This window comes from Thamnophis sirtalis, unplaced genomic scaffold (assembly GCF_051295495.1).
Source record: "Thamnophis sirtalis isolate CommonGarterSnake01/CBP01778 unplaced genomic scaffold, rThaSir2_p1.2 scaffold_1, whole genome shotgun sequence".
NCBI classification, from domain to species: Eukaryota; Metazoa; Chordata; class Lepidosauria; order Squamata; family Natricidae; genus Thamnophis; species Thamnophis sirtalis.
The window spans coordinates 88,890,276-88,911,840 of NW_028261381.1; the positions used below are offsets into that span (position 1 = coordinate 88,890,276).

At 42.7% G+C, this 21,565-nt stretch overlaps 1 protein-coding gene across 14 annotated transcripts in view; it reads left to right on the forward strand.

Annotated features, from left to right (window-relative positions):
- PAX6 (paired box 6) overlaps positions 1-21,565 on the forward strand; it is a 44,403-nt gene that overhangs the window by 21,148 nt on the left and 1,690 nt on the right. For 3 of the 14 annotated variants that reach the window (XM_087718618.1, XM_087718622.1, XM_087718589.1), the window contains 8 exons: positions 542-583; positions 678-893; positions 1,935-2,100; positions 12,010-12,168; positions 13,015-13,097; positions 13,725-13,875; positions 14,118-14,233; positions 19,664-19,814. In XM_087718618.1, coding sequence (XP_087574744.1) covers positions 542-583; positions 678-893; positions 1,935-2,100; positions 12,010-12,168; positions 13,015-13,097; positions 13,725-13,875; positions 14,118-14,233; positions 19,664-19,814 — 1,084 coding nt within the window. The remainder of the gene's footprint in view (positions 1-541; positions 584-677; positions 894-1,934; positions 2,101-12,009; positions 12,169-13,014; positions 13,098-13,724; positions 13,876-14,117; positions 14,234-19,663; positions 19,815-21,565) is intronic. The other 11 variants (XM_087718625.1, XM_087718596.1, XM_087718650.1 and 8 more) reach the window with 8 other exon arrangements.

Here is a 21,565-nt window from a genome sequence, read left to right on the forward strand (position 1 = left end):
GAACTGGGCGAGGATAAGAGATAGCCATATATCCCCAATGCCCTTCTGGGAAATTTCTCCCTTGCATTGGGGACGGAGCGGGTGGGGGGGGGAAGCTAAGGTGTCCTCTCCGCCCGGATGTAGTAGCTTCTGTTTTCTGCATGCATATATTAAGCAAAGGCTGAAAAACCAGCAATACTCAAAGAATCGCCTTTGCTTCGGCAATCCTGACCCCCCCCTCGAGAAGTTTTGGCCAGTATTTGGCTTTAGGAATGCAGTCGAATTCGTCTCTGATAGGTCAATTCTATAGCCCCCAAATCTCTTCCCCCAGGAATGTATCTATTTTGAAAACTGGTCTGAAGATGCTTGTCCACATTTGCCATCTTTCTTCAGTTTTTCTCTCCCTTCCCCTGTGTCAGAAGGTTTTTTTTTAGAAACCAACATTTGAGCTTTGTAGCGTGTAGGGCCCGGAATGTAAATTTTTTTTTAAGAAAAGAAAAGAAAAAAAGAAACCTCTCTAAGTAAGTTCTCATACCATTGAAGGTATATTTTTGTGTTATAGACCCATGCAGATGCAAAAGTCCAAGTGCTGGACAATCAAAACGTAAGCTTGTCATTGTTTAATGCATACTTAAACAATTTTATTTTTGTCTTGAAATTATTAATAATGTGATTTTCTGTCCACTTCCCTGATGCAGGTGTCGAATGGCTGTGTGAGTAAAATTCTGGGCAGGTATTACGAAACTGGCTCCATTCGACCGCGGGCAATCGGAGGTAGCAAACCGAGAGTAGCGACTCCAGAAGTTGTAAGCAAAATAGCGCAGTATAAGCGGGAGTGCCCCTCGATCTTTGCTTGGGAGATCCGAGACAGATTACTATCGGAGGGGGTCTGTACCAACGATAATATACCCAGCGTAAGTTCCTCGAGAAATCTCCTTTCTGTCTGACCTAGAACAGAGCTTTAGATAACCATTCCCACCCTGTCTTTTAGCTCCATACTCCTCCCTTCTCTGCCCCACTGTTCCTTCCATAGGGGCAAAACCTGCAAAGGGGGAGGGGGGATAACTCGGGACTCACTCTTGACTTTTAAGTTCTTGGGGATTTAAAGAATAGAAATATGCTGCTTTTGAATATCACAACTGTATGTGTACACGCACACACGCACGCACACACACACACACACATATACCTACATACATACATACATACATACATACATACATACATACATACATACATACATACATACATACATGGGGGAGTGGGAAAAACCTTTCTGTGTGAATTAGGAATGGCACCGGCATAAGGGGGATAGGTACAAGTTGAACTGTTTCATCTGGACATTTCTTTCTAATTTGAAGAGGATGAGGCATTTTTGCCCCAGGCTATTCACTGCCCAAAAGAAGTGATTGTCCTGTGAAAGGAAAGTACTCCAGCTAACCCGCCCGGGGCCCTGCCAAAAGGGATCGAAATTTGGCTGCCTTGGTGCCAAATATGTTTGAAGGCACAGCTTAACCCAGAGGTCTCTCGTGCCACTTGCTTTTCACCAGCTTTTTGTCTCAGGCTCCCGTACCTTATGTCTTGCCTCCTGAATGCATCTCCCATTCCTCCCACCCCACAGTCCTGGGATGGCAGCCTAGCGCTGCATCCTTGGGGAGGGGGGCGTTAATCAGAGTGGCCCTACTAAAAGCCGGGAGCTTGCAATGAACGGAGCAAGAGGGCCAGGGAAGATCTGTGTCTTAAGGGGCCGCTTGCCAAGGAACCCGGTGAAATGAATGGTGGGCAGGATCCCGGGAAGCCGAGTGAGTTTTGCTTCACGTCTGGCTTTCTTCTCTGGGTGGACAGTCGATCTGTTGCTGGGATGGGAAAGGGGAGGGGGAGGGCAAGGGGAGAGGAGGGGGTGAGGTTCTGTACCCCTGTGGCTGCCATTTGGTGGAATGCAATTTTCCTTCCAGGTCTCTTCGATCAACCGAGTCCTACGCAACCTGGCTAGCGAAAAGCAACAGATGGGAGCAGATGGAATGTATGACAAGCTAAGAATGCTGAATGGGCAGACAGGGACGTGGGGCACCAGGCCTGGGTGGTACCCGGGGACGTCTGTCCCAGGACAACCAACGCAAGGTAGGCCGGGAAGAGAGCTCAGTCAACTGCTCCTTCCTTTCTCCTCCCCTCCCCTTCCCTCCCAGATCAATCTGATTTCTCAAACGATCCTTCCGAGCCTAAAGGGGCAACTCGACAGACCTGACTCCATTTCCAACTTCCTTCTCACTGTCAACTCTGCCTCCCTGGGAATGCCCACTTGGCGTTTGATAAAAGCGGCGATTTTTCAATCCACTTGCCTGAATCCCACCCTTTATCTAGGATAGGGGATAGATTAGGTAGGTTTTTAAAAAAAACCATGGAGAAGTAGAAACAGTGGATGAAGGGTTTAACAATGGAGGGACCGGACCCGAATTCATCTCCGGCCACAGAAACGCCCTGGGTGACTTTGAGCCAGGCATTTCTCTCAGTCCAACCTCCTCCGCAGGGTTGTTGTAAGGACAAAATAGAAGAGAGAGCACCACCGATGACCTACATTTACTAAGAAAACTGCCCAAGCCGCCAAAAGCAGAGTTTCGGGTTGTTTTTAAATCAAGTCCCTAAACAACCGCCGTCCCTTTCTCCCAATTAAAAGGCATCCGATGCTAAATCGCTGATAGACTATGAGCAAATCCTCACTATATCCGCTCGCTTTGGAAGCGTAATTAACAAATGATGGAGCCCTGAGTGGGAAGAAGTATCCCCAATGATGGACAGGCTAAAAAAACCCGCAGTTCTTCCGTCTTTCAGGATACGATTAGTCGAGAGAAGCATTGCCATCCATGCCTCTTGTAGAATCTTGCCTTTCTTTGCCAGAAAAATGAGTATTGGAATATTGAAAATAAGTATTGAAGGGAAGAGAACAAAGAGGCAACCCGAGCAGCAGAACTCCTGCTGTTATGGGTTGCTTGTACTTGTTCCTTTTAAGATAAGGCTTTGGCATTTTGAAACCCAGGCTGGAGTATATTTGGATTTGTTTTTTTCAGGGGACTCCAAATTCAGGGTTGATCACTGCTGGCAGGCTCTGGTGCCAGCTATGCCTGGGCATCCCCAGCTTGCTTGTGGTTGGGGAAGAGGCATGCTTTCACATCCCCTTGGCTTGAATTCACTCCCTTGAGGATCGGGGCTTCTCTGCTTGTTTCTGTACCCTCTCTTGGGGTGGCTCTGGTCAGCTTTTCCAGCGTCCAGTAGCCAACATCCTACTTTGTGCTGTCTGGGAAAGGAGAAAGAAGAGAGGAAGAGACCGAGAAAGCGAGCGTGCTAGAGAGAGAGAGAGAGAGGAGGAAAGAAAGAAAATCAGTAACAATATGCAGAATATCTGGTACAAAGGATGTTTCTGTCACACACAAGAATTTGTTATGGGAACAATTCTGTCGCTATGTAATTGCTCATTAGAGATCGTTTTGTTTCTCATTAAGGCGACATGAATAAGCGTCTAGTTGAAGGAGACAGCTGTAGAAATGTTCCACAGGAGACCTCTGGACACGATATGGCACCGTTTGCCAATTAGACATGTCAGTTTTAAGAGAAGGGAGCTTTCTAGGAGGGACCCTCGGAAGACCAGGCCCCAAGCATCATCTGGGGGGTGGGGGTGCATTGGTGGCTGAAACTAGTGGAGAACTGAGTTCAATGCCGATTTTTCAAGGGGGGGGAGGTTTCCTCCTCCATCCCACTACTCCCTTGGACCTCAACACTTTGAATTCCCTTTGGGAGGAAGCAAAATATCTATCTATCAGCTGTATGCATTGTGTGTAGACGTTGTGGCAGGGGTGTTGGGAACAGGTTGGATCCAGGAAATGAAATATGTGCTGAAGGAAAAGCAAGACGGGCTCTTGTCACACCTTCAAGCTAGTGGCTCTTTCAAGACAGATCTACAGCTATTCTCTCTTCCCTTCTTTGAGTTATTCCCACTTCCCTTCTTTCATGAGTCAGAGCAAGCTCATTCCTGTAAAATGTCTCGCTGCAATAAATCTGCCTTGAAAAAACTACCAGCTCCAGGTTTTCCATCACTTTTTCCAAGGCTTCCACTGTCGTGCGATGTCTTGAAAAGCATCGGCATTAAAGCTTCGAGGCTTTGGGCACCGCTGTTCTCTCGGGGCTGCAATCAGGCAGCCTGGGACAGCCAAACCAAATCCCAGAGGAAGGATGGGGGGTGGGGTGGGGTGTTGGTCCGTCAAAGGAGCCTATTAGGTTTATTATTTGTAAGAGCCTCTGGACTCTGGAGTTGCTACCTGTCTGTCGGTTTAAAGGTGGGGAAGTCGGGGAAGGTGTGGTCAAAACTTAGAATTGCCACCAGCTGGGCATTCAGATGGGAAGAGGAGGGACCAATGTGTGGACCAAGGAGAGTTGGGTGCATATAAACAAGAAGGACCCTCTTCATCATACCTAACGCCAGCTGTGTTGGCAAACCCTTCCTTAGGGTTTAGCTGTACCCTAACCAGTTCTGGCTGTGGGGAAGCTGATGGGTTGTCCTTTAGTTCATCAGGATGACGCCAGCTGGAGAATGCCAGTGAGATGCCAGGGAGGCTCTAGATGGGAGTCTTTTCAAATCCGATTTCAGCCAGTACAACTCAACCCTGAAAGTCAGAAGCATTCTGGTCGCTCAGGTGAAGAGGAAAAGGATTTGCTGGGACCGAATCCCACATACTCCCTCATACGCCTCTTGGACTGTGAGACCAAACAGTCTGAGCCCATTTGAATCGGGCACCACTGACTTTAGACCTTAATAGAGCGGCGGAAGCAGCGCTCTCCGCTCAGGGGAAGATTTTGCAGTTATATCCTACTGACGTCTGTGGTTTAACTCTTTTCCCTTAACCCTGTAGCTGGCCCCTTCCGATTCTTAATGCATTGTGGGCCCGATCCTAAACCAAGAAATGCCAAGAAAAAGGCCTAATTTAATTTCAGACTAAAATCCATCCATTCTTAGTCGGAAGTAAGGGGTGGGTGGGATTTAGTGAGCCTGGCCTCTGCTCATCCATGCTCAGGTTGGCATAATAAGTAAGCTGGAGGTAAGAAAAGTATCTTTGTATTGGGCGGACTTTTTCCTTTCACAGACGTTTCGCTTTAAGACTGCCAGCATTAAGCAGGTTCTTTCCCTTCTCTTAAAGTGCACGTCGGTTGTAGCCTTCCTTTCCAGGCTTTGAGGATCGGAAAGAGATATCCTCAGTCAGAGCAGAGGAACTCTGGGGGGAGGGCTGGCCGGAGACCCCTGCTTCACCCTCGGTTGCACTGCTGGAGTCTGAGAGCGTAGAGAAGCGGGGAGCTGGGGGCGCCCCAAGAGGGCTTAGCAAAGGTCTTCAGAGAGAGGGGGGGAGAGAGAGAGAGGGAGAGGGAGAAAAGAGAGAGAGAAAAAAGAGTCGGACCGGAATCGCTGCGCTGGGCTAGTTCTGGCGACTCAATGGGAGCGACACTAGGGATAGTTCGCCCAAGTGTGGGAAAAAGATTCCAGGAGGAGCTGTGGATGAGGGTGGCGAAGATCCGAGCCATGGCAATCAGCCTCCCAGTTGCGATGAATAGAGTCCTCTTTGCCTGCCCCCCTCCCCTTCCAGGATGCTCATCTTTGCAGTCAGTCGTAGCCTTGCGAGGACGGTCGCTTCGACAGGATGCATCCGTGGTTTTTTTTTTTTTTAATTGCCTTTAACCCAAAATTCCTAATAGCAGGTGTAATTCTGCTAGTGGGAGAGGAGTTAGTGTTTCCTCCCTTCTCCTCGTTGGAGAAGCTGGAGGGCGAAGAGCAACGGCGGGGGCTTCGGCAGACCCTCTCCCGAAAAGGGGCAGGACCTCTTTCCCTCCCAGGGCGCTGGGTGGGCTCAGGCGGTCCCGAAAGGGCAACCTCGCCCTCCAAAGTCTGAAAAGTGCGCGCAGGCCTCTGGGAGCAAACCGAGGCGGTTCTTGGGAAACCGGCGCTGTCCGCCTTTTGGTAATGCTCGCGGAGTCGTTGGGTTTTGTCAGGCAGGAGTGAGGCGGAGAACCGGGCTGGCCTCTAGCCGGACCTGGATTGCCCGGAGTCGCTTCTGGAAGAAGATGGGGCAGGAGTCAGGCAGCCGCCAGGATGATCGCGGAGGAAGGCAGCCCGTGCCACTTTCTCTACCCCCCAAAAAGGATACCAGCTGCTCGCTCACTAGAAGCCCCCAGGCAGGGAGCTCTCTGTTTTGTACGGGGGTGGGGGAGCTTCCTTGCCTAGCCCAGGAATAAAATGTTTGAAATTCCAACCTTAAAAAAAAACCGCTCGCCCTGGGCTCGATCCCCCCCAACCCTCCCACAGCTGGTGAAGCCCACTGTCTACAAATTGAGCCTAATTCGTTCTGAAATCTTTTGAAGCAAGCCTGTTTGGGATGGGGACGCCCGGCTTCCCAATGTTTCTCTCTCCCACATCCATCCACCCACCCCCAACCTCCACCCCCACTGCCCTTAATCATCGGTCCCAGTTCAAACCAAAGCTTGGTTTGGGGAGGGGTGAAATTAAAAAAAACTGGACAGGGGCTTATTTATTGGCTTCGACTCCCCGCATAAAATGCGGTGGGTATAAAGAAAGGGGGGGGGGGCTGGAGCTTCGGAAGGCCGGGGGGGGAGGGGGGGAAGGACGCAGAGAAGTAGACTTCAACGCCTTGTTTCCCGAGCTTTAAAAGGATTCCAAGTGGTTTTTTTCTTTTCTTTTTTTGCCCTGGAACAGTCATGCCAATCTCTGATGTTCTTTTTCCCCCCTTGCAGGGCTGCCTCTGTGTGCCTGGATTTTAAGAGCCCATTACTCCCAAAGCATAAGGCAAGGTTAGGTCTCAGAGGGGGACAAATACGGTCTCAATCTGATAAACGCCAGGCAGCAGCAAATAAAATAATGGATACACGAGGGCTTGACAGAACAAAAAGAGACATCTCCCTCGCTCTCTCTCTCTCTCTATCCGGGAGAAATTCTCTAGTGATTGAGTGGTTTTAGGCATCCCCGAGACACCGTTTCTTATCGTCCCCCCCTCCACCCCGTCCCCCCACCCCGACTCCCTCCCTCCCTCCCCTCCTTATAAGTCTAAAGCCCTTCTATAGGATTTAGACACTTTCTCTTTCAACAGATGCTACAATGTTTTTGATCCCGGCTCCGCAGCTGAAAGGTGCCGCGATCGGTTTGCTATCTTGCTTGCTTTGCTTGGGGTTTTTTTCCCCCTTCTCTCTGCTAGTTTTCCGCCTCACTGATTAAGACACTAAGAAACTAAGGAATGATTTTATTTCCCAGCGTCTTTTTATCCACCCCCCCCCCCACTTTTTCTTCTTCTTTTCCTGGAAACAAATCCTTATAACCCAGCGTCAGATGGTCTAGCTTTTAGATAATAGGGGCAACATATTCACTCGCTTTCTTACGGATTAGGTCCAGAGAAGGTGGAACGGGACTATTGAGTTCTTTATAAAGCTGCTTTTTCTCTTAAAAGTCTCTCTTTTAAAAAGAAAGCAAGATATCTTAATTGTCTGCCGTTTCTTTCTTTTTCCCCTCTCTTTTTAAAACATATCTATCTGTCTTATCCGATCAAAACTTTGGAGTTAACAGGCATGGGGGGGGGTTTGAGGAGGAGAAGAGCGGGAGGAAAGAAAAGAGATGAAAGCGAACGAAAAAAAGTCGTCATAACTGTTACTGGAAGAAAAAAAATTGATTTAGGGCGAATCTACGTCGTATTTTGAAGTCAATGGAGAAGGTTCCATTGATGTTAATGGAGTTGGATCCTAACCTTTGCGGTCTTTAATGCCGGTTGAGCGAAAACAGCCTTCTTTCTGGAGGAGGCATTGGTTGATTTCTTTTCAAGCTTCTCTAACCTTTGGGCTGAAAAGCCGCCAATTTTTCTTGTTACTCCCAACACATACAAACGTACAATTTGTGTGTATGTGTGTGTGTGTGTTCTTCCCTCCCTCCCTCTCCCTCTCCCCCCCCCCACTCACACACACCTAGGTTTGAGGGTATTTTACTTCTTATTCTTCAGCTGTAAACCAGCAGCCTAACTTGTCCCCCTTTGGCCAGCTGACAAACAGACTCTGCGACACTCCCGGCACTTGGATCCCCATCTGGCCAAAGGGAGAATCGCAGAGATAGCCAAAGAACTCACCAGAAGGGAGATTTGGCCTTTCCTAGCATAGCCCAGCAATAGGGAGGTCGACCTGATGGGATCTGAAGGGCCTCGGAAGGTCCAGCAGGGCACTGGATCCACAAGGGGGTTCAGTTGAACTTCGGCTCCTTTCCATTCCCCTTTCCCCGCTTGGCCTTCCTTTGTTTGGGTTGAGTGACAAAAGTCAAAGCACCCCAACCTCTCTCTCCTTGGGCCAGATGGAAGCTCCTGATACTGTAGATGAGCATTTGAGGTCTGGATAAAGGAGAATATTCGTAGCTCAGGGTTGAGATGGGGGGGGGGTCCTTGGTGCTCCCTGAGCTTGGTTGTTTTCTTGAAGACGTTTCAGTGCCCTAACTAGGTAACATCATCAGCCATGTAACATGGATGGTGTTTACCTAGTTTGGACAGTGAAATGTCTGCAAGAAATCAGCCAAGCTCAGAGAGCCCCCAGGACCTCTCTTTGAGGCCTCTTTGGAAGCTTAATCCAGAACAAGCCTATTCAATGTTCCCCCGCCCCAATCTTTGGTTTCTCCCTTGTTTGGGAAAGCAGCTGAAGGCCTTCCAAATGAGGAGAGGATCTGGAGACTCCGCTCCTATGCCTGAAGCTTATTCAACTGTGGGGCACATGCCACCTCTCCCACTGAGTCTTTGCCACAAGGCAACTGCTGGTGGGTCTAAGACAGGCCTGGAGACTCATCTAAGGCTATCACCCAGTTCCCTCCCAACCTTCCCACCTGCTGAGTTGCTTGGGCACCCATGTGCCTCATGTGGGAGAAAGGAGGGAGGTCTCCCATTACCTACCAGCATCATAACCTTTGATGGCGCTGTGCCCCAAGCACCTCGGAAACGCAGTGGGGCCCTTTATCCAGGGTCCAGAGGTTCTCTGGTGTGTGAAGCTAAGGAGGGGGGGGCAAACATTTGGTAAAGGCCAGGCTAGAATCCCAGCAGCTTGGTTTAGACTCTAAGTCAAGAGGCTGTAGGGCAACAAAGCGTCTGCTTCTTTTCACAAATATATCAACCTAGAAGTCCTTACTTTGAAAGTGCTTTAAAAGGCTGCGATCACCTTTGGTTAATGTGTAGAAGCAGGGGCTCTTAACTTAGACCCTTCTCTGCCAGTTGAAGCCTACTTAATCTAAGCTAAGTAGTTCTCTCTCTCCTCCCCCCTTGTCCTCCTCCCCTCCCTTGTTGAGTAAACAGGCTGAATGTGTGGAGCTGGTCTATTCACCAGTTTAGGGGTGTTCTTTCTTTCTTCTCCGGCTCCTATAGAAGGGGGGGGAACCCTAAAGAGCATTGAGTAGCCCAGCCTAGGGGACAGTGATTAATGATAGTAGTGCCTAAAGGTTAACATACTTCACTGAAAAGTCTGTTGACTGGGATCCTTGTGATACAATGTGGGCCACTGCACGCCTCAAGAGAATCCTTTTGTTGGGCCAGCCTGATTGTGTCCTCAAAATTCTGCCCACGAAAGTTTGCCAACCCTCCTCCTTGCCCCAAGAGTTTAATAGTTTCCTTTACTCTGCTGACATTGTGTCCTGGTGAAAAGCAGCCCCCCCCTCGCTATTCAAGTGGTGGTGGTCATCTCAATAGATCTCCAAACATCCATATGGTGACCACTGGAGATGAATCCAACTGTTTAAATGGGGGAGAAAGTTGGGGTTTTAAAACATTTCAAAGTGTTTGAAAAGATCTCTACCAGATCCTGTCACAATTCTCTTTAGGGCTTTGAAGGTTAGACTCCATTGTTGGCTGATTATAAGCGATATATTGCTCTAAAGTTGATTTCCCACAAAAATCTGTTTTCTAGGCTAGAGGAGAGAGAGTTAGAGAGAGAGAGAGAAGGGCTGCTCGTTTCTTTTTCCACATAACTTTCTCCCTCTCGTTTTCCTTCTTCAGGACATGTATCAAAAGAAACCCTTGTTCTATTTTTCATTTAGCAACTTCAAAACCACTCCAAATTATGCTCTGAAAGGAAAGGGAGAGTTAATTTACTGACAACTTCTCCCCTTCTGCAGGAATGTCCATTTCTTTTGTAAAAAAAAAGGGGGGGGAGGGTGAAGCCGAGAAAAAGAGAGGAAGAAACCTTTCTCTCCCTGCACACCCCTCCCTCCATTTTCCTCAGGGTCTGCAGACACTTTGAAAGACAGCTAAACCAGGAGCATATCTTTACCTCCAGCAGCTATGTGAAAACAATAAAACTTTCTCTTGTTTAATGATAGAAATTACATTAAAAGTGGTGGAAATGCCCTAATTAAAAATGTACCACAAATGATATGCCAGGCACTCAGCTGCAGAATAGCATATTTAGCTACTTAGCGAACTCGCTACTATTTCTTGTTAAAATTACATGTTAAAATTTTAAAAGAAATCTTACTTTTCTCTGGTGCAACACATTACAAAGAATGGACAGTCCTTTTATCTAAATATAAAATTCCATTTTCAGCAATTATAGCCTGTTCTTGGTGATGATATAATTACAGCTGTGCTCTGTAATAGGTGTCAAGGCAATGCACACTCATACAATAGTTGAATAAAACTGCAGAACAATGCAGGCACTTCTAAATTCACAACCTTTAAAATGAAATTGACTGTGCAGAATTAAAATCAAAACTAGATAAATATTTTTTTTTAAAGATTACAAGCTTGGTTTGGCTTCTTAATAGCATTTTCTGCAAACCTATCAGCATCTAATTGATTAGATAGGAATTACTGATTATAGATAATCTGAAAAAGTGAGCATCCCTATTCTAATTGCACCAATAGGTAAATACATTTACTAGAAATAATATTTTAGGAAGGCATGTTGGAAAATGTGTACTTTGCTCATTTGAACAGTATATTTGACTTCTTGGGAGAGGGGGCAGATTTATTCAGCTATATTTTTAAAGTGTTGTTTAGATATTTTGGAACTGGATATTTCTATCTTGGACATGTTTGGTTTTCCATTGTTATATATACTGATTAATGTTTTATAGCCAGCTACTTTGAACATCACTGAATTATAGAAAGGAATAAGCTCTACCTTGTTTCTGCCACTATTCCATTAACCCAGATTGATTTTTGCTTAGAAGTCACTGAATTGCCCTTATAAAATTTCCCATCCTGGAATTCTCTGTATTCTTCAGAGTACACAAATAATTGAAATAGATACCATAGTCTCTCCAGTCCTAACCATCTTCTGACTACCATACATGCTACAATGAGCAGAGAAGATCCTGACATCTACAAGCTTTTTCTGTATTTCAGTTTAGGGTCAATCTCATGAAAACATTTAGGTGTTGGGTACAATACTTTCAGCTCCTGCGTTCAAACTGGATCAAAATAACCATGTACAAATTTGCAAGACATATTTTCAGTAAGTCATAGGCTTCAAAAGTAGCATACAATATATTTTAGACTTAGTGCACATACAAATTTAAATCCAAATGTGAAATATGGGAGCCAGTTTGGTGTAGTGATTAAGGCACTAGGCTAGAAACCAGGAGACTATAAATTCTAGAGGTGTTTTGGATGTGAAGACAGCTGGATAACCTCAGGCCAGTCACTTTCTCTCAGTCCTAGGAAGAAGACAATGAAAAACTATTTCTGAAAAACTTTGCCAAGAAAATTGCAAGGACTTTGTCCAGCCAATTTCTAAGAATCAGATAGAGTTAAAGAGAAGGAAAAAAAGTTTAAATATGGATTGAGCCACAAAAGTATTATTATTCAGCATAGGTTATACCTCTCCAGAATGAGCAATTGGATTACTGTATTGTCACTTTGGGATAACGAAACAGAGAAGTCCTGAGACATTGGTCCATTGGCTTTGTTTGCTATGGCGTGAGTTCAGTACAAACCTTCTTAGAATGCTTTCCTCTTTCTTTTGCAGATGGCTGCCCTCAACAAGAAGGAGGGGGCGAAAATACCAATTCCATCAGTTCAAATGGAGAAGATTCAGATGAGGCCCAGATGAGACTCCAGTTGAAAAGAAAGTTGCAGAGAAATCGGACGTCCTTTACCCAAGAACAAATCGAAGCACTTGAGAAAGGTGAGACTCGTTTTTCATGACTAAAAGTCAGAACAAAGGACACATAATGTACCGTCCTGCCTTTTCTCTCTTGGCATGGTATTATCAATCTGGGACAGGCATGGAACAGATGTCCATTGATAAAGTCTAGGAATGTGATATTTATGATGGCTTAGAGATGCTTAGTGATTATACAAGCAGCAGGTCAAGCATTTGGAACTGGAACTTAAAAAATATCCCAAAGCTACATTGTCTTTGTCATGAGACTTTCAGAGGCAATATTGCACCCCACTTTTTTGGATAATAAAACATACACAAAACTCAATCTACCATCCTTCAGTTCCCTTGCTCCCAATGTAGTTCATTTGGAACTCAACTGACTTCAGGTCTGAGTTATCCTTTAAATTGTCTTGAAAGTTAGCATGAGAAAGTTACTAGGCAGGGGTGTCAAACTCACGTTGTCATGGGGGTCATCATGTGACATATTGCAATTTTTTTCCTTTGCTAAACCAGGTGTCTGTGTGTCCAGCCCATAACACATCTGGGCTTCGGGCCAAGAGTTTGACACTTCTGCTCTAGGGGTTATCTATTAACTGCTAAAAATGCACCTATTATTGGTTCCTATCTGAACACAATCTATAATTATATAAATCATTTTAATATGAATCATTTGATTGGGAAGGAATCATTCAATAATAATATCTCACACTTTAAATCAAACCTGCATTATATGATCTTGTTCGAAGCGTTCCTCTGATGATTTCCCTCATAAAAGATTTAGAGTGCCAAGTGCACTCAGAATATTCAGAAAGTTAAAAGGAAAAACAAACAATCTTAATGGAAATTCTATGGGTTTCTTTTCTACAGAATTTGAGAGAACCCATTATCCTGATGTGTTTGCCAGAGAGAGACTAGCTGCCAAAATAGACCTGCCTGAAGCAAGAATACAGGTATTCAAAGACTATACAGTATTTTTCTTCAACTCTTGTTACCTGACTATATCCTTTCTCTTTTTCTTCTCTGTGTATTCATGTTCAAGAAGGTGGGATAGGTGACTTTCATTGTTAATAATTTAATAAATTGTTTTAAATCCAATTTTAATTGCATTAAGGGTTGTTTAGTTTGGTCCTCTGTATTTTCTTTTGTTGCAATCCACCTATAGTATTGAAATAATCTGAAAATCAGATGTACATCCATGCAATAATACATAATCAACAAAATAAATGCAAATTCCACTGAAGTTATCTGCATCCTTCTTAAACCAATAGTGTGCAGGCTCACTTTCATCTAGAACTCATCTAGACAGATGTTCTAATTTAGATGTAGTAAATATGTGCCTACATTTCCTATTTGGAAAGTCCGCTACACATGGATAATCTTTCATGGCCTTTGCTAAACTGTTTTGCCCCAATGAATGTGGTAAAGGATGAAAATGGTGGAAGCAAGTACTTCATGAAGATGGTCTTATTTTCACAAATGTTTTCTCTTAGTCCTACACCCATTACTGGGGTTTTTTCTTTGTACGATGCATTTGTTTTCTCCTCCCTGAACTAATGATAAATATATTGTATTGGCAGGTATGGTTTTCCAACAGGAGGGCAAAGTGGAGACGAGAAGAGAAACTAAGAAACCAGAGAAGACAAGCAAGCAACACCCCCAGTCACATCCCCATCAGCAGTAGTTTTAGCACAAGTGTCTATCAACCGATCCCACAACCCACAACACCGGGTAATATGCTTTCAGAAGTATATCATGCAATTACTCACCCTTTCTGGGCAATTCCATGGAACGCTGTCCTGCAACCTTACCCAACATGGAGTCTTCCAAATGCACTGGCTGGGAATTATGAGAGATAGAGTTTGTCACATCTGGGAGCCACCAAGTTGGGGAATGCTGCCAAAAGTAATGCAGTCATCTGATCAAAGTGTAACTAATACATCCATCCTCTCTATCTATCTATTCTATTATAGTTTCCTCTTTCACATCAGGTTCAATGCTGGGCAGAACAGACACCGCGCTAACAAACACATACAGTGCTTTGCCACCCATGCCTAGTTTCACAATGGCTAACAACCTGCCTATGCAAGTAAGTATAATCCACTAATATGCTCTCTGAGCTGAGTAATCACTGGGCAGAATCTCTGTCCTTTGAAGTTAGTAACAATTCTAGACTATAAGGGAGATTTCTCCAGGGTTAAGAGGATTTTCCATATCATGCTGCTATCACCAAGTGTGCAATCTATCCAGTATTTGTGGGATCTTATGCATATTATCAGTCTGATGTAACAAAATGGGAAAGCCTGGATGACTACTTAGATTTCCCCCCTTCACAAATAGAAACACACACACACACACACACACACATGTGCATGCACATACAATAAAGAGAGAAGGAGTGGGGTTGATGCTTTGATGCTACCAATCATCATGCTGATCAGAATCTCTCTTTTATCTACCAATATATTGAAACATCTTTTTGTTGTGTTTTTAACTATCTTGGTTATGACAGATGCATAAAGCTACCAATTGTTAATGGAATCACTCATCTGGGTAAAATATTCTTAAGCATGTGGGCAGAAAGTAAATTGGGATCTTCTGGTAGATTTTATAGTTTAAGTATGGTAACGATAAAAGACTCTAGAACTTAAATTCGTTTGCCCAGATGAAGAAAACTAGGAGTCATGCTTTCATTTAAGGAAGAGAAAATATATATTCTCTTTTAGTATAAAAGCAAAAAGGCAGCCTGCTACTTAATTCTAAATGGATCAAATGTTTTGATACTGTCCTTCCTACTACTTTTATCTGATTCGTTGGTGATAGGAACACTGTATCATTCACATGTTCAAAGTCGGCTTATCTCATAAGTCCCACATGGATCGGGGCAGCAGGCCATACATTGCTTGTTTCGGGAACCTTGCCTTTCTTTCAGCAAAGTGTTTTAAAGTCTAGATGATTGTAAAATGTGTGTAAGATGATAGAAATTTTCCTAGGAAAGGTGAAATTCAGCAACTTTTGCTGGCGCTCAGAGCTCCTACAGCGATTCTGAGTTGCAACCTAGAAGGCAAACATCTAAAACTTTCAAGCAAAGATGTAGATTACTTCTTTCTGGTTGATTTATCTACATTATCTGAGACAAAACATTGGCAGAACTAGTGTTGATACAATGTGGTTCAGGTTCATTGCTCAGTGTGGAGCTCACATTTTGTGGAAATAAATGAAATAAGAACAGCAAAGTGTAATTGTGAACTGGTAAATAACCAGGGGTGGGTTGTTGCTGGCATTACTGCCGGATTGCTGTGCAAATTTTTGTGTGTATGTACACAACGTTAGAAAAGGGGGAAAATTACATTTCTGCAACGAAAATCAAGATGGTGCCGCCGCCGATAGAACTGGTTCTGGGGCATGGCAGGCCCCAGGTCTCTTTACTTCCTACTCAGCCGAACCAGTCCAAACCAGTAGAAACCCACCTCTGTAAATAATGATCAAGAACAAAAGTGCACCTCCCTTTGCTACTCCTTTGTACCATAGCTATGGCCAGGTTATACTGCAGTATAGGATTTCCAGATTTGCTTTAAGTGAAATAAGTTGAACAAGTTACCAATGGCTAGCTGCTTTCAATTTCTCTGGATTGCAGTGAGTTCACCATTCCAAATCATCCTGAAATGGGCTTTATGTTCCTGTGGGAATCATAGTATTATTGTACTGCTTTTTGGCCAGCAGAGTTGACACTTCTTGATTATTTATTCATTAATTAGATTTATCTGCCAATTTGTCTTGAAACAGCTTACTTAGTTATTTCCTACAAGAACAAACTTGTGAAGTAGTTTAGGATATGAGATTGTGCAAAGCCCAGAGTCACCCACTGCGTTCCCATAATTGAGAATGGACTTGAACCTGGGTCTTTGCGGTCCTAGTCCAACACTTTAACCATGACACCACACTGGCTGAGATTACATATATACTTTGGGAATATATTTCTTCTAAGCATTAAAATGTTCCTTCTTTTAAATATGTGCATAGAATTTTAGTGCTTGTATGATGGTATTGCACAGTAGACAACATGGGCAGTTATTAATCAAATTAATTTAATCTGAAAAAAATCAAGATTAATATCAATGAAGTTTGAAATCAGATTCTTATAATCCCAATTCTATAGGCTATGAGACCCTTGAAAGATAAATTTTCTAGGCTCTGATCTTAAACATGCAACCTCACTTAAGCACAGGAATGTGAAACTAAAGAGTGTTTTGTTGAGTTTCAAGAATCCATAATGATTTTTCTTGGGCCTCCATGGCAAGAATCTTTTACTAGAAAATTAGTAGACATGACTTATGTGCAAAACATGCAGTCCAGTATAGACCGTTACATGTGTTTTGTCTTTATTGAACTGTGATTAGTGATACTGATCCAAAGAAAAGAAATTTTCACTGAACGTAAGTCAAAGGCCATTAAAGATACCTTGATAATATTTGGAATTGGAACATTTGGAATTGATAACATTTGGAATGGTTGTTTGAGTGATGCTGATGGATTGTCTGAATATTTGATTCTTTTGTTGAACCTATATAGTATGGTGTAATGGAATGCCTGTTGTAATGCAATGGCTTGCTGTGAATTGTCTGATCAGTTTTGGTAATAGTTCAATGTAATCCCATTTTTCTCTAGTGAGGACAGTAAATTCAGGCTCAAAGTTGTTTTGCTAGCATTGATTTGGGACTGCATTTAGATTCCTGGAAATGCTTGAATGGTACCTACCCTATCCATTCAACCACATTTCTTTAAAATATCAAACTGATTACAAAATTGTAGAAGTAATCAAAGTAGCACAAAAATTTCAGCAATCATTGAAAGAGAAGTGTAAAGTGTACTCAGTTTTTTGTTTTATTTGGGGGATATTTTTAAACAGTAAACTAAGGATGTCCTAAACATAGCAGAGAGGGTTGAAACACTATTTTACTTCTTAAGAATTCTCCTTCTCCAAATTGGTTTCTGGTCCAGCCCAACTTCTATTCTAATTTTTAGTTTATCATTACATTCAGCCACTAAAGTGTGCACCCTAGTATATTATAGAAAAAAGTAGGCAGATCCTGAAGAAGAGTTTCTCAACTCTTACCCCAAATAAAGTAGCCTGGGAAATGGACAAAAGGATTTGATTAAATCATCCAGAGACTCTGAATCCAAAAGGCAAACAGTTTCAACTGGGTAAAAGGAAAAACATATCCGTTTAAAAATGTATCTAACTAGAAAAACTCATTAGTATAGAGCTGCTGTGGAGAAAGAGCTTATTAGCGTGCTGGCAGACTTACACCTTGCTGATGAGACACCATGGCTATTGGCACCCTAGAAATACCCAAGGGGAAGCAGAGGATGTGAGCAGCACCTGCAGTTCTAAATAGCTGTGATGAAATGAATGTTGCTGCTAACCCTCATGCTTGTAAGCATGCAGATTACTACTCAAGAAAAGAACACATTCCTAGGCCCTGAATCATTGTTGCACTTTTAGGAAGATAGCAAGTTATGGATACTCAATGGATGAGCTTGAACCACTGTCTTATAGAACGCCTTAAAAAGTTTAGCATAAAAAAATCCCTACATTTGCAAACCTCAGAAGTTAGAACCTATGTCTGTGAATACAAAAAAACCTTTTAAGGGATTAAATATTTTGAGATCTTTTAAATATTTCACGCAGCTTCCATCTTCAACTGTTGAAGATAGCTCTATCAATGAGGAAAATTTAGTGGGACAAATTATTGGAAGTATATATGAGAATACTTGGAATTATATATGATTATACTTGGAAAATTTATCATGCTATATATGCCTCTGTAATAACCAATAACCAACACACACACACACACACACACACACACACACACACACAAACAATATTATATATACACATGCACACACACATACACTGAATATATATTGTATACACACATACACACAGATCAATTTAAATTTACTTAATACTAAACTTTGCTTTAGGAGCAATATGCATAGAATTATGTCACAAAATGAAATACTTTGCACTTAAAGTTCTGTCCTTTTTGTAATCAGGTGCAGCAAAATATATCAGAGTTTCAGTTTTCATAAATCCCAGCTTCATGCTGACTAGAAGTTATAGGAAGTGAGATGTAGCATATATGGAAGAAAAGGCACCAATTGAAAAGTGATGCCGGTGTTACCGATGCAGCTTTCATGCCTATCCAGATGACTGATATTCTACATAGGGCAGTATCTTTCAAATGGAAGGCTGAGGCATGCGAGATTTGGATGAAAAATCTGTTGCGCTTTTGAATGAAATGAAAATTACACAAATGGACTCCTCTTAGCTCTCTGGGCATTTCTCTTCTTTTGTCACCTTCTCCCCAGGTTTCTACATGCTCCAGAATGTAATCTAAATGGGGTGAGAAATACATTCCTTCCTTTTGGGATGAAGGAAGACAAGACTTGCAAACTGGAAATATAGATGGCCTATTATTAATATAGAGTAGATGCTTTGGATGGGAACTTAGAACAATCATGAAAAATCCATATTTTCTCCTAAATTCTAATTCAGTTACAGTTCTGAATCGACATGCTTCACTGTTAGTTCCTTAGCTTGAGAATGTTCCGAAAGCTTTCACTTGTATCATTCTGTTTATGAAAATAGAGGTGGAGGGGACTTTATCCGTACATAGGAAAGCAGTGTCTACAATTTAAATGAAAAGATGCCACGGGTCTGTTTCCCATGATGTGTTTAATTGGGCAGAGGCTGGGCTGTGCCATCATCATAAGCTTGTCAACTAACCTGGAAACTTAACCTAGAAAGATTCAGGATGAACTAATCTCCCCTCTCCCAGTCAATAATTCCATGAAAACATGGTTTGAAAGGGTTAACAGAGAAGTAACCCTTTGTCTCTGAAACAGACACAAAGCTGCAGAAGGGCCTTGCAGAAATGCAGCTTTTCTAGGCATTGTGTCACTGTTTCCTTTCTACTTTTCACCCTCTGAGACCATCACAAATGGGGTAGGGTTGGCGGTGAATTGAAAAAAGGGGTCAGCTTGGGAAAGCCCTCCCTCCGACTCCATCCACAGTGGCACTGAACCTAATTAGGCCATCAATGTTTCCACCTCCCATTATTTTTTTTTCTAATGGGGGGAAAACGAACTCTAAGCCTGCTTTATGGTGAGTGGGAGGACTTAAAAATGGCCTTTACGTGGCTGCCTTATTGATGCATGTCAGTGTCTGCTGGCACATCAGGGAGAGTTTATTGCCCTGGGGAGAAGTTGAGTCAGTTGTGTTGGCAAACAGAGCCAACCTCTGTATGCTAGAAAATGCAGCTGGGCACCAATCTTCCCTGTTGCAACATAAAGCTCATCCAACATAGTGGAACAAATCAGTAAATATGAACATTGCACAAGTTTGTGGAAATTACATTTGCACCATCTGTTTAAAAAACGAAAGAAAGAAGGAAACATAGAATGATGTTAGACGTAATGAACATGATATTGGTCTTTTCCCCCCCTGCAGCCCCCAGTACCCAGCCAGACTTCCTCTTATTCTTGCATGTTGCCCACAAGTCCATCAGTAAATGGAAGGAGCTATGATACATACACCCCTCCTCATATGCAGACACATATGAACAGCCAGCCAATGGGCGCCTCTGGAACCACTTCAACAGGTAAGCTGCCATTGGTATCTTCATCAGAGATATTTTATGAGGAGTGCTTACCCATGAATTGGCATTTTGATTCCTTTGGCCAAAACCTGATGACTTGTTATCAACTCTTAAAGAAAAGGAGAGGAAGTAACATATGTGTATAAGAGATTAGATTAGATATCATTGTTGATTATGAATAAAATAGCCTAACGAAAAAGAAAGTCCTATTTTGTTAGAAATTCACTGTTAATGTAAATCATTTATACATTAATGCAAATACTGTAGTTCAACACTTCTTTAACCATGTAGACTAATTGATAGGTTTTGTGTTTCTCTACTAATTTGGTGAAAGGAGGGTATCTCAATATGAAAAGATGCACACAGGTGCAAACCCATGTTTATAATCATATAATATAATGGTACAATAATCATAAATTTCTCAGATAAACATGTGGCAAGATTTAATTCCCTTTTGTCTCCATAGTGGAGGAGATAAATATTAAGAAATTCAGGGAGATAAAGCTCAGTTCAGTTGAGGAACAGATGCTGCTGTATATTTGATCTTAGCCAAAAGGTCATTGTAACGGAATTTTGTAGACCAATCCTTTTATTGTTCTGACAAATAATCAAATACATTTTGTCTATCTAAATAATTAAATTTTCAAAGACTTATAACTTAATTATTATGTAGGTGAAACTCGAAAAATTAGAATATCGTGCAAAAGTTCATTTATTTCAGTAATGCAACTAAAAAGGTGAAACTAATATATGAGATAAGACTCATTACATGCAAAGCAAGATAGTTCAATCCGTGATTTGTCATAATTATGATGAGAGCAACTTTTGCATCTCATTTGGAAACCAAGAACCCAGAATATGGAGGAAGAATGGAGAGGCCAATCAAGCACAGTAATCTCACGGTCATTGAGCCAGTTTTTGGCAAAAGTTGCTCTCATCAGAAAAGAGGACTTTGGACCACTGTGCTTCATTAAGACCAGGGTCAACGCAGCCGTCCACCAGGAGATTTTGGAGCACTTCATTCTTCCTTCTGCAGACAAGATTTATGGGGATGCTGACTTCATTTTCCAGCTGCCCATACTGCCAAAAGCACCAAATCCTGGTTCAATGAATGTTGGATTACTGTACTTGATTGGCCAGCAAACTCGCCTGACCTGAGTCCCATAGAGAATCTATGGGGCATTGCCAAGAGAAAGATGAGAGACATGAGACTGAACAATGCAGAAGAGCTGAAGGCTGCTATTGAAGCATCCTGGTCTTCCATAACACCCCAGCAGTGCCACAGGCTGATAGCTTCCATGCCACACCGCATTGAGGCAGTAATTGCTGCAAAAGGGGCCCAAACCAAGTACTGAGTACATATGCATGCTTATACTTTTCAGAGGTCCGATATTATTCTATGTACAATCCTTGTTTTATTGATTGCATGTAATATTCTAATTTTCTGAGATGGTGGATTTGAGGTTTTCATGAGCTGTATACCACAATCATCACAATTATGACAAATCACAGCTTGAACTATCTTGCTTTGCATGTAATGAGTCTTATCTCATATATTAGTTTCACCTTTTAAGTTGCATTACTGAAATAAATGAACTTTTGCACGATATTCTAATTTTCGAGTTTCACTTGTACACTAAGTTGTGCTTGTGTTGTACCCCAAATAAACAATACACTATTTATATGTTATATATTAACATATCATTATGTGGATTTTGATGATTCACATTCCTTCTTGTATGATGCTTCTCTCT